This window comes from Alternaria metachromatica (genome assembly GCF_023757995.1).
Source record: "Alternaria metachromatica strain BMP 0045 chromosome Unknown scaffold_47, whole genome shotgun sequence".
Taxonomy (NCBI): domain Eukaryota; kingdom Fungi; phylum Ascomycota; class Dothideomycetes; order Pleosporales; family Pleosporaceae; genus Alternaria; species Alternaria metachromatica.
This window is the reverse complement of record NW_026055538.1, coordinates 67,432-79,909: the sequence shown is the minus strand read 5'-3', so window position 1 is coordinate 79,909 and position 12,478 is coordinate 67,432. Positions and strand designations below refer to the sequence as shown.

Here is a 12,478-nt window from a genome sequence, read left to right as displayed (position 1 = left end):
CCGAAACATATATTGAGGGGTGGGTTTATTTTGTCTACATAACTCCATTCAGCAACGGCACAACATTGACCAGAACCGTGTACGACGTTCGGCACACGACCGGTGCGAATCTTGAGAAAAGGGCGGAAACGACTGCTACGATGTCCTTTACGTAGGCTTTCCCCTAGCAAGGCTAGCAACCTACTGATAGAGCATAGAACACCCCATTCTGTCAACAGTTCTATCGCAACGACTGCTGCGGTGTCCTTCACGTATGTTCTTCCTGGCTAGACCAGAAACAAACTGATACAGCATAGAACACCCGGTCTTGTTAACAGCTCTATCTCTGCCATACCAACCCCGACCGAGCCCCAGATAACCTGCTCGACTTCGATTTCGACATTCACGGTGACTTATACTGACGTTACAACGGAGCCGGTACCTATTGAAACCATTACGCTCACCGCGATCACTGCCTCGACACTATTCGACTATAATTATCTCATCCCAGCTACTTTTCAGCCGATCTTGGCAGAGCCCACGTGAGCAGTAAATCCCTAACGGTGCTGTATGTAGCTAATCAGACAAAAGTACCTCTAGTAAGGCTATGCTGAATACCCAGACCGCATCCACCAAACTCAAACCTTCGGATAACGCCCCTACCGCTCCCACCGATCAGCCGAGCAGACCGGAAATTTCATCGGTAAAGTTCACTGCTCCTGCATTACCTCAGGGTACGCCTCCAGGTAATTCAATAGCGACATCTGGTGGTCCGGTGCGACCGATACCAGGAGTACCTATGCGACCTCCAGGTGGAATACCTGCGTTACCCGTGAATCCTCCAATCACCACGACGGTTCTCAGTCCGGGCGAACTGCAGACCATGTCTCTACCGGGCCTTGGTGCTGTTGTAGTTGAGCCGTCTCACTCGGGTATCATGATAAGCGGTGCTGCAAGTATGATCGTTCCTGGACAGCAAACCAACATCAACGATGTTGCAATCTCGTTCGACACCTCCGCTTCGTTCATTGTCATAGATGGTAGTGCGACGTTCGGGCTTCCTCCACCGATTCCGACAACTCCACCAGCACCTATCGTACTCGGCGGGACGACCATTAATCTTGATCAACTCGCTACACGACTGGATCCGGGCGAAGTCACTACCATCAACAACCTTCCCATTTCCCGAGATACGTCGGCTTCGTTCGTGGTCGTGGGCGGCACCCAGACGATTCCGCTACCGGAATCAATCCAAGAGTCTGGCCCATCTGCAGTGATCGTAGGCGGGACGACTGTCAATATCAGCGAGCTTGCTTCTGAACTCGAGCCTGGTGAAGTAACCACCATCAATAACATCCCCATCTCAAGAGGCGGTTCGGGTTCTTTTGTGGTCATTGGTGGCACCCAAACCATTCCGCTACTGGAAACAACTCAGACACCCGGTCCATCTACAGTGGTCATAGATGGAACTACCGTCAATGTCAGTGAGCTTGCGTCGGAACTGGAGCCAGGTGAGGTGACCGTCATCGGCACTATGACCATCTCACGCGATTCTTCCGCTTTAATTGCTGGTACAACAACGATCGCGATTGATGCAGCAGCAAGCAGCGTAGTCATCGGTGGTACAACGATCTCTCCGGGTGCTCTTCCTCCTGGGTTCTCTTTCATTCCTGCGACTAATGGTGGAGGCTTGCTTTTACCAAACGGGCAAACTTTGATGCCTGGCGCCATGACGACAGTTAGTGGTATCGAGGTTTCACTCACTCCTGGAGAAACACCTGTCGTTGTGGTTGAGGGATCGATGTCCATCACCGCATCTGTTACCGCGGATGGCAACGACGGCAACTCTATCAACAGCGGTAGCGGCGGTTTCGGACAGCCGACGAGCACTACCACAGGTGTACTGGCGGATTTCACTGGTGGTGCGATTGCGAGCGTTCATGGTGTTTGGGACGCGCTGTGCACATTGGCTATGACATGCTTGTTTTTCGGTATCGTGCAACGTTTGGTCTGATGTTACGCACTAGTTCTCGGTATGCATTTGGGCTAAAAATCTGGAAATCGCAAGATTCTCCTGATAAACCATCAATCATGGCATAGGTTCTGCAGTTGGGTGATGCGTACGTGCCCGTGGAGGCTGTTGATGGTGATGACGTAATTACGGGGTCCAACTTCCCGTGTTCAGCTCGCAAGGTCTGCCTAATTGGTCCTCCCTCAGCCTCTCGCGAACGCATGCGCATCCTTCACACGCACAATGCTTACCACTAAGACGACTTTAGCATCAGTGAGGGCTGGTATATACGAGTGCACTCATGCGATGCCTCCACCAGGGCGTAAGCCGCTTTTCGACCATGAAGTACTTACTGATGCCGTACCTACCTGGGACGGCCAGAACTGTGCACTCTGCTTTCTCTCCTTGACGCCATGACCTCGCAACCTCACCTAGAAGATGAACACTCTATATCGAGTACCGATGCGCAGCATGCAATGCTTCAACAAGCACAGGCCGCTGCTTCTGCCGTCCAGACTGAAACCGCAGGATCAACGCGACACGACACCCCTTTGCAAACGACTGACCTCATCACTTCCGATGCGATAGACGAGGAAGTTCCGCCTCCTCCATATGGCGACATCTATGGCGAGATCCGGAACGAAAAAGATGGCCTAGGCACCAGCGCAAGCGTCACCGAAGACGGCCGTGTCAATATCCGCATCAACCAGCTCAACCGACGTTTATCCCAAGTCTTTACTCCAGCTTTACGTGAACACGTTCAGAGTGTTCAAGACAGCAGCCCGCCTCCTCCTGCATACATCCCACCTTCATTAGGAGGTAAAGAAGGAGTTCCACCCCCAGCCCTGAATGTGGTTATCCAGGTCGTCGGCTCGCGCGGAGACGTGCAACCTTTTGTTGCTCTCGGGAAAATCTTGAAAGAGACCTATGGCCATCGTGTACGTCTGGCAACTCATCCTACATTCAAGAAGTTTGTAGAAGAGAACGGTCTTGAGTTCTTCAGCATTGGTGGCGACCCTTCTCAGCTGATGGCTTTCATGGTCAAGAATCCTGGGTTGATGCCAGGTTTCCGCAGTCTGGCCAGCGGAGATGTCGGTCGCCGAAGAAGAGATGTCGCGGAATACATTCAAGGCTGCTGGCGATCGTGCTACGAAACGGGTGATGGGATGTCCGACGACCACGGTTCAGATCGCTCCGCAAACGACGCCGGTTCTTTCCCTTTTGTCGCGGATTGTATCATTGCCAACCCACCGAGCTTCGCACATATTCATTGCGCAGAGAAGCTGGGAATACCCCTTCACATCATGTTCACCATGCCATACTCTCCCACCCAGGCCTTCCCCCACCCTCTGGCGAACATTCAATCTTCTAATGCTGATACTCAACTCACCAACTACATCAGCTACGCTATGATCGAAGCCCTCTCATGGCAAGGCTTGGGCGACATCATCAACCGGTTTCGCGCTAAGTGCCTCGGCTTAGAGCCCGTGAGTATGATCTGGGCCCCAGGAATGCTCCAGCGCCTCAAAGTTCCTCACACATACTGCTGGTCTCCAGCTCTGATCCCGAAACCGAAGGACTGGGGCTCTCACACATCCATCTCTGGTTTCTACTTCTTGAATCTGGCCTCTAATTACACGCCTACGCCTGAGCTGCAGAAGTTCCTCGACGATGGACCACCGCCGGTGTACATTGGTTTCGGAAGTATTGTTCTGGACGATCCAAACGCAATGACGGAACTCATCTTTAAGGCCACGAAAAAGATTGCAGGCGGAAGACGTGTACTGCTTTCTAAGGGTTGGGGAGGTATGGGTGCGGAAGAACTTCGCGTTCCTGAGAACGTCTTCATGTTAGGCAATGTGCCGCATGACTGGCTTTTCAAGCACGTCGAATGCGTCGTTCATCATGGTGGTGCAGGGACTACAGCGGCAGGCATCGCAGCAGGTGAGTTATGTGCCTACTGAGCAACCGACCAACGAGAAGCTGACCTGTTGACTTTACTTCAGGCCGACCTACGTTAGTCATACCTTTTTTCGGCGATCAACCTTTCTGGGGCGCAATGATCGCGGGAGCTGGTGCCGGCCCCGATCCAATTCCTTACCGACAACTCACATCGGACAAACTAGCAGATGCCATCAACTTTTGCTTGAAGCCCGAAAGTCTCGAGCGTGCCAAAGACCTTGCAAGTAAGATCGCTACGGAACGAGGTTGCGACATGGGCGCTCAGTCATTCCACCAGTATCTCGATCCCGACCGACTTCGTTGCAACCTTGCACCATCTCGAGTAGCCGTGTGGCGCATCAAACGCACTCAAATCAGACTGAGCGCTTTTGCCGCCTGCACATTGGCTAATGCCGGTCTTTTGGATTTCCATGACCTCAAGCTCTTTAGGGCACAGGAGTATGAGACTGATGAGGGTCCTTTGGAGCCAATCTCTGGATTCGGTATGGGAATACTGAGAACGTTGGGCAGCATGAGTATGGGGATAGCTGAGATGCCTTCAGAAACGGCGAAGGCTGTACAGGCTCCTTTTGGACCTAGTAGACAGCAGTCTGACACATCAGTACGAAACGCCGCAAAGAGGAGCGAGTCGTCGCTAGTAGGAGAGAGCTCCGCTTCACCAAGCTCACAACAACACCCCCATCCCAGTGCAATGGAGCAGAAACCGCTTGCCCGCTCTCAGACCACCCCCAACCTCCCCACTCCGGTATCTCGGACTCCCAGCGTAGCATCCAGCTCGAGCAAAGACAACGACATGCTACGCCCCACTGGCCTACGCACAAGCAGAGGCTTCGGACGCATCGTAAAAGCCGGCGTGCAATCCCCCATGGAACTCTCCGTCGGCATAACCAAAGGCTTCCACAACGCACCCAAACTCTGGAACGACACCACCGTGCGCCCCCAAGAAAAAGTCTCTGACCTAAAATCTGGCATGGTAGCCATAGGCCGCGAATTCGGTTTCGGTTGGTACGACGGCGTCACCGGTCTATTCACACAGCCCTGGAAAGGTGCCCAGAAAGAAGGCGCCAGTGGTTTCTTCAAGGGCGTAGGAAAGGGGATTGGGGGGTTCATAGCTAAGCCGGGGGCGGCGCTGTTTGGGATACCGAGTCATATGATGAAGGGGGTGCATAAGGAAGTGCAGAAGAGGTTTGGGAGTAGTGTGCAGACGTATATTGTTACTAGTAGGACGGCGCAGGGGTATCAGGAGTGGGTGCAGAGTGGGGAGGAGGAGAAGGAGGATGTTGTTGAGAGGTGGGGGTTGATTCAGAAGTATTTGAAGAGGAAGGATGGGCTTGATGAGATGATGAAGGATGTGCTGGATGCGCAGCGGCAGGGGAAGGCGGGTGATGAGTCTACCGCGGATTCAGTCTGGTCTGCGGATGCTTCGATCCAAGATCTCGAAAGTGCCACACTCACCTCGGAGTACGATTCGCAAACTACGGATACCGAACTTGAAGTACCGCTCGGAGCGGCGGAGACCAGCGGGTCTATCCACCAGCCAGTACAAGATACGCCGTGCGCAGGCGCTGAAGCGGAATCCAGTGAGGAACTACTCCATGCCATGGCTTCCAGCGAAGTCGAAGCGCAGCGACTATCAAGAGAAGCCCTGGAATACGAAGAACAGCTGAAGCAAGCCATGGCGCAAAGTCCGAAAGAACAGCGTCAGATGAACGAAGACAATGGATGGGAAGAGCTCGATAGGGAGCGAGTAGGAACATCGGAGCAAATGGCAGCTACAACGAGTGATGCATCGCCAGGCGCCCATCGACCCCCTTCATATGATCCTGGCCATGTCGCAGGCACAACGCAAGGTGAATACCAGGCGCAGCACCGAGGGGAGAAGACGATGGAGGGTAAGACGGAAGAAGAGATTGTGATGGCGTATGTCAAGAAGCAAAGTCTTTTAGAGGCGCACCATCAGAGTAAAGGCAAAGGGCGGGCTTCGGCTGGGGTGGATGAGGACGAGGAAGAGTTGCAGAAGGCGCTGAGCTTGAGTATGCAGGGGCATGAGTGAAGCCTGGAAGAGCGTAAACAGGCTGATTCCATATCGCATCTCTCATAAGATATATACACATTGTTGATACATGATTCTTCTCTTACATTGCCTTCATACCGTTCGTTCCTCATGCCTTCGAAGTCTCAGCCGCCATCATCCTACTCGGCGCCTTAACAACAGGCGCCTCGTCTCCGGGGTTACCACGGAACGTCCACGTCCCATCCGCCACCTGATCGTCCGTAGCACTATCCAGCCTCTTAAGCTCTCTCCGCATATATCCCACAATCTGGGCCAGCTTCTCAAAGTCAACATCCTCCTTCGCGCCGAGCAGATTACGCCAGATAGCCGCCGCAAGCATAGCGTCGCCCTTCATCAGCCCCTCGTCATACGACAGCAGCACCGCCCGCCACTGCGAGAACATATCTTTGAGATGCTTCTGACGCAGCGAATTGGCGTTGAACTTGTGCCATATGACCAGTCTGTCCTCGGCGGCGTAGAAGGCTTGGTTGGTGAGGTGCTGGATCCATACTGGCGCGTGTGACTGAGGGAACATGCGGAAGCGGACTTGCAGCATGTACATGTGGATGAAGGTGATTTGGGCCCAATTCGAAAAGGTTGGCTTGAGTCCGAGGGCTGTGCAGAATGTGTTAGCGAAAAAGGCCTGGGTATCCTCATTGTGAGTACTTACTGTCATACCACCATCCTTCGGCCTCGCCCAGGTGCACACCGTTCTCGTCGACGGGTATCTCGCCCCGCTTTAGCAGCGCTTGGGGTATCTTGTATTCACCGGGCTTTGTGCATTCCTTGATGAGGTCCCGTGTTGCGCCATATGCGACGTACGTCTCGGTCATGAGTGGCGCCTTTTCGCGCAGCTTCTGGGCGAGGCCCGTCACGCCAGATACAACAGCGGGATGCGGCTTCTTGATCGCTTCGGGCCTGACATCTGCTGACAGCGATTGCGAGGCATGATAGGCGGTGGGTGAGGTGGTGGAGATTGTTCGACGTGCTTGGCGCAGAGACGCTCGATTCGTTCGCTACCAGAGTCAATTATCCGCTTTGGGGAAGGGGTCGTGGCTGTGTACCTGGAGCAGCGAGGTAGAGGACCTCAAGAGGGCCTTGGAGCAGGCTGTGCAGGTGTAGCTGGACGACATGGCTGGCCGTGTGGGTTGGGACGGGCGTGGGCTGCTAGAGGGTCAAAAAGTCCAGAAGTCGCGAGTCGCGCCCTCCATCGATGACGGCACGACCCCGGCGTACGGTGGACTAAATCAAGAGGTCGTGCAACAATTATTTTTGCCCCGCAGAAAAATTAAAATCTCTACCTACCTAAAACTTACTACCTTAACTACTTTTATATAAGAGCGTAATACTACTATACTTAGTATATAAAATATTATTTTATATAGTATATATACTAATATCTTTAGCTAGATACTTTATTATTAACCTAAAACTCTATAGAGATAAACTTACTAAACTATATAGTATAAGCTATATAGTAGAAGAGTTAAAATTCTAGCTAAATACTAAGCGCTAAATATATATATTTATTTATATAATTAAGAAGTAGCTAAAGAAGTAGAAGTTAAAGAAAAAAATAGAACTAGAGATAGAAGAGTATCTTAAGTAGCTTATATAGTACTTCTTTTATAAGTTAAGACTTTATAATAAAGAAATACTAAAGAAGCTTAAAGATAAAAGCTATAATATCTTAAAGTAAACGTTAATTTATATATAGTTCTAGCTTAGATTAAAGAAAAGAGCTATAAGTATAGATTTATAAGTAGTAGTTGTTATAGACTAGCCTTAGAGTTAGAATATACTAAGTGTTAATAGAATATTATAAGGCTTAGAACTTAAGAGGCTATATACAGAATTTAGAGGTTTGTGTAGCAAGTCTAGATCTTACCTATATCTTCTTTGTTCTAGCCTAGGCTTAGGCAAAGCCTAAGACTATTACATACCTCTAAACTTGCCTCTATTATATTAGTTAGAAAAGCAGCGCAGCGTTATAGAGAATGCCTTTACGCTAAGATTATAGGCCTAATAGGCAACGCGTAAGAGTAGGTCTGCGCGTATAGAGTTTTTAGACTATATAAAAATTTTACCTATATAACCTCTACTACGCCTACGCATAGAGTTACAATAACTCTAAACTATATCTAGACTAAGGTTGCATTATAATTTTTTATAATTATAACACAGCTTTTATCTAAGGCCTTACTTACACTCTAACGCAACTTATCTTTATTCTAACCTACTCTAAATTCTTTACTTTATAACTTCTATACTTACCTCTTTTAAAAACCTATTAGTTCTAGACTACGTCTACACCTCTTATTATAAGGTTCTATATTATTCTTACCTAGCTTACAGCCTTAGTGCTATTTACTTTAGCTAGTTCTCTTAACGCGTAAAATAGTAGCACTAGTATTACTACCGCTAGCGCCTCTAGCGGCTAAGATCTAAGAAAGCTAACTAGTCTCTCTAGGCACAGCTTCTTCTATAACTCTAAGGTAAGAGCTCTAATTAGGTCTAGACTATGCTCTAACTAACGTATAATAGAGTAAGCAGCGCTGCCTAGACTAGTACAAAGTTAAAGGCAACTCTAATAACTCTAACTTTGCTAAGGCTAACTCTAAGAATTACTTATATATTCTATATATTACGCTACTCTCTTAGTTTAGAAAGTATAAGTGCGAGTCTAGTGCTAGTTTATTCTATTTAGGTTCTCTTAAGAGTCTAGACTATAAGCTAACTTCTTCTAGACTCTTTATATTCTTTCTATAGCTATTATAAGGCAAAGTACGCTTTATATATGCTTAAGTTCTTTATTAACTCTAAGCTGCGCTGCGCGTTCTGCAATTAGAACTACTATATTAAGCAGAGTACTAAGCGCGGGAACGCCTACATTATAGATCTAGAGATATATAGTACTATATAGTCTATAACTAGAACTATACTAAAGTTTGCGCTGCGCTTTTACGTTCTCTACTGCTACTTTAAATTAACTCTCGCTATAGCTAAGTAAGGCTCTAGTCTAGCTACCTCTTATAAACTCTCTACTTAACACTAGTATAAGGCTTTACGTCTATCTAATAACTAGATATCTCTATTTAATCTCTCTTAGAGGAACATAGTTATTTCTATAGTATCTAGTTATAGCTTAAATAATTTAAATAATCTTGCGCGTTTTATTAGCAGCGCTCTAAACGTTATTAGTAGTTAGTTTTAGTAGTAGAAGAATATATTTAGTAAGATTATAGTATAGGCTCTAACTTTCTCTACACTATCTATATATTAACTTTTATTAGAACTAACTTCTACCTAGCACGCCCTTAAAGCACTGCTACTAAGTAGACTATCTGCCTCTAAGCAGCTCTAGTTTCTACTACTAAGCCTACTAGATTAATAACTAGCCTAAGAATAAATATAACTTAGATAATAAGAAGTATAGAGTCTCTACGCGCTGCGCTAACTACTATACTAACCCCTCTTATAACTGCCTTTAAACTACTAGAGATACTACCTACTATAGTTACTATTGTGTTAATATCTAGCCTAGCGCTATTTCTTTTCTAAACTTAAGCGCGTAAGCTCTCTCTACTATATATAAGCAGCGCAGCACTTCTAAGCGCAGTACTCTAGTACCTATCTCTGCGCAGAATTCTCTAGCGCCTTATATAGATATAGTCTACTATAGCACTAAAGCCTATAAGAATATTAAGTAGAACTAGAATAAGCTAATAGAGAATTTTGCTAAGCAGCCTAGTAACTCTAGACTAGCTCTAGACTCTGCTCTATCTACTAACTTCTCTACCTCTAACTAACTCTAGCGCTATATCTTAATATTGTCTAGCTAGCTCTTGTCTAACTCTAAGTCTAAGGCTAAATTAGAGGCCTACCTTTTCTAGATTCTGCTATTATTAACTTCTAGTAGTAACACTCTGCGCTAAAGCTCTGTTAAGCAAGAGACCTCTCTGCTACTATATAATAACTATTCTACGCACTACTATGTTAAAGGCTAACTTATTCTAGAGCTACCTCTCTAGAGCTTTAGCTGCGTCTAGAAGTAGCTTCTACCTAAGAAGAAGCCTTCTCTACTTAAGAAGAATCTAATTCTACCTAAGAAGAACCTATAATAGTAGCTAGAGTAGAAGTTTTCTAAGATTAAGAAAAAGATTTTAGAGCCTAATAAGTAGTTTAATATAAGTAGTAGTCTTTCTAATAAGTAGATCTATTATAAGATAGAAGATAACTAAGTAGACTCTGTGTACCTCTAGTCTAGGTCTGTATAGTGCCTGTAGAGTTACTATTCTTAAGATTTATAGTGCGCACTAGATAGCGTAGGCTAAAGGCTATTAAATTAACTTCTTTATTATAGGCCTAAAGCTAAATTTATTATATACCTTTTCTTTTCTTATTATAACGTACTAGTCTATTGTAAAAACACGCGTCTTTATATTTAGCTTTAAAATAATCTAGCGTCTTAGTCTTAAAGAGTTTAAGTAGGTTAATCTATATTAGCGTAATATAGCTAGTCTACTTTACTAAGACCTTCTACTAGCTCTAACCTAGAGCATTTTTTACCTACAAAACTTTCTCTACTATCTATTTACGCAAATTCTTATTATTCTTATATAAGTCTACTGCGGGCTCTAGTTATACGTCTGTTAGTAGCTAGCTTAGCAGAGAATCTACTACTGCCTACTCTACTAGATCTATATAGATAGTCTTATATAGGTTTCTAGGTAGGTCTAAGGTAACTATAAGAGAGAATAGCACTACTATTATAGCGTACTTTGCTTAGAGCTAGTCTAATTTCTTACTAAGCTAGTTTGTCTTAATATTACGTATAGAGAACTATACTCTATTACTAACCTAAAATTACTCTGTAGAGCAGCGCAACTAGTTTATAGCCTTCTATTACTACTACTAGGTAAAAATAATTATAGCTTAGGCTAGATTAAGCCTAGACTTTAGGTGCTCTATAAACTAGATAGCGCAGCTCTTAGAGGTATGCGTAGACCTCTTCTAAGGTAGAACCTACTATAGCGTCTCTACTATATATCTATTAAGTAGTAGGTTTAGGCTAACCTCTATAACGCTTAAGTTATAGTTGTTTAAGGTAAGTTAACACGCTAGAAGGTAATTAGGCTAGTTAGTCTATTTAAAGTTTACTATTACACGCAGTACTACCTATACCTTCTAGTTTATACGCTCTATACCTCTATTAGTCTAGAGGTAGTGTAATATTAAGAGTAGCTAGTCTACCTTTATAAGCTTATATAAGGTAGTCTAGAAAGCCTCTAACTAGTTAGAGCTATAGTCTGTAATAAGAGCTAAGAGAAATCTATAAAAACGCTACTAGTAGTTGTAGAATACCTGCGCAATATAGTCTAAAGCTATAGAAGAAACTACTTCTAACTAGATAAATTTTAACAGGCAATCTGTAATAACTAAAAGATACTATAGTAAGGTCTTATTACAGGCTAGTAGTTCTATTATAAAGTCTATTAAGATCTGCTACTAGTACCTATCTACTACTAGAATAGGCTATAATAGCTTTTAGCGCTTCTTCTAAGAGAAGTAGACAGCGTAGTAGTAGTAATTTCTAATATAATACGCAACGTTGCTTAATATACTATTCTAGTAATAGTTTTAGCGTATATAGTAGAAAGTAACATTCTTCTCTAGATACTCTACTAGGCCTAACTTGTAGGCTCTCTAGATTACTATTATAGTAAGTAGCTTCTAATTTAGTAGCTATAAAACGCCTTTCTAAAGTAGTGTACTATATACGCTAATAGCGTAGTCTCTAATTTACTAAGTTATATTAGCCTTAGGCAGAAAAGCCCTCGCACCTAGATAAACTACTCTCTATCTCTTAATATAGCTAGAATTCTCTACTAGTGCAGCGTTCTATAGGCTTTGTATGTAGAGATTAAGAAACACTAAAGAGCCTAGTAGAGGTACATTCTCTACCTAGACCTAGGCTACATCTACTAAGATCTAGATAGGTATTATAACGTGTGTTAACTAGTAGGAATTCTCTACGTAGTCTTACTTATAGTAGCTTAATATATTAGAGCGCGCTATAAGACGCCTAGGCTAATAACGCAATATATACTAGAATTTAGAGAGATACTCTGCCTAGTAATGCTGTTGCTTACTAAGGTCTTACATACTAGTAAAGTACTCTAGGTTTTTATAGTTAGTAAGAATCTTAAAAGGCTTGTGTACGCTAGTAAGCTTAGCTATCTATACCTTAAGGTAGTGTACTATAGTAAGTAACTTCTTATTATAAATAGTATAGTTACGCTTCTTGCTTGTAAGAGCTACTAAATAGTAAGTAACTAGGTATAGAATACTCTTAATATACTGCGAAAGACATCCCTCTAGAGTAACGCCTAAGTAGTCTGTCTTAATAATTATTTAGTAAGAGAGGTTCTACTAACAAAGAATAAAGCCTATAATAAATGTAGACTTTAATA

General features: G+C 44.8%; 2 protein-coding genes across 2 annotated transcripts; one reads left to right on the top strand and one right to left on the bottom strand.

Moving 5' to 3' along the window:
- Positions 1–862: 862 nt before the first annotated feature.
- On the top strand, positions 863–6,005 carry J4E83_010549 (uncharacterized protein; the record flags this gene model as incomplete). Its single annotated transcript, XM_049337430.1, has 3 exons — positions 863–1,901; positions 2,372–3,934; positions 3,997–6,005. The coding sequence occupies 3 exons, from the start codon at positions 863–865 to the stop codon at positions 6,003–6,005; spliced, it is 4,611 nt and encodes a 1,536-aa protein (XP_049183414.1).
- Positions 6,006–6,114: 109 nt separating this feature from the next.
- Positions 6,115–6,838, bottom strand: J4E83_010548 (uncharacterized protein; the record flags this gene model as incomplete). Its single annotated transcript, XM_049337429.1, has 2 exons — positions 6,115–6,620; positions 6,676–6,838. The coding sequence occupies 2 exons, from the start codon at positions 6,836–6,838 to the stop codon at positions 6,115–6,117; spliced, it is 669 nt and encodes a 222-aa protein (XP_049183413.1).
- Between the last annotated feature and the right edge of the window lie 5,640 nt (positions 6,839–12,478).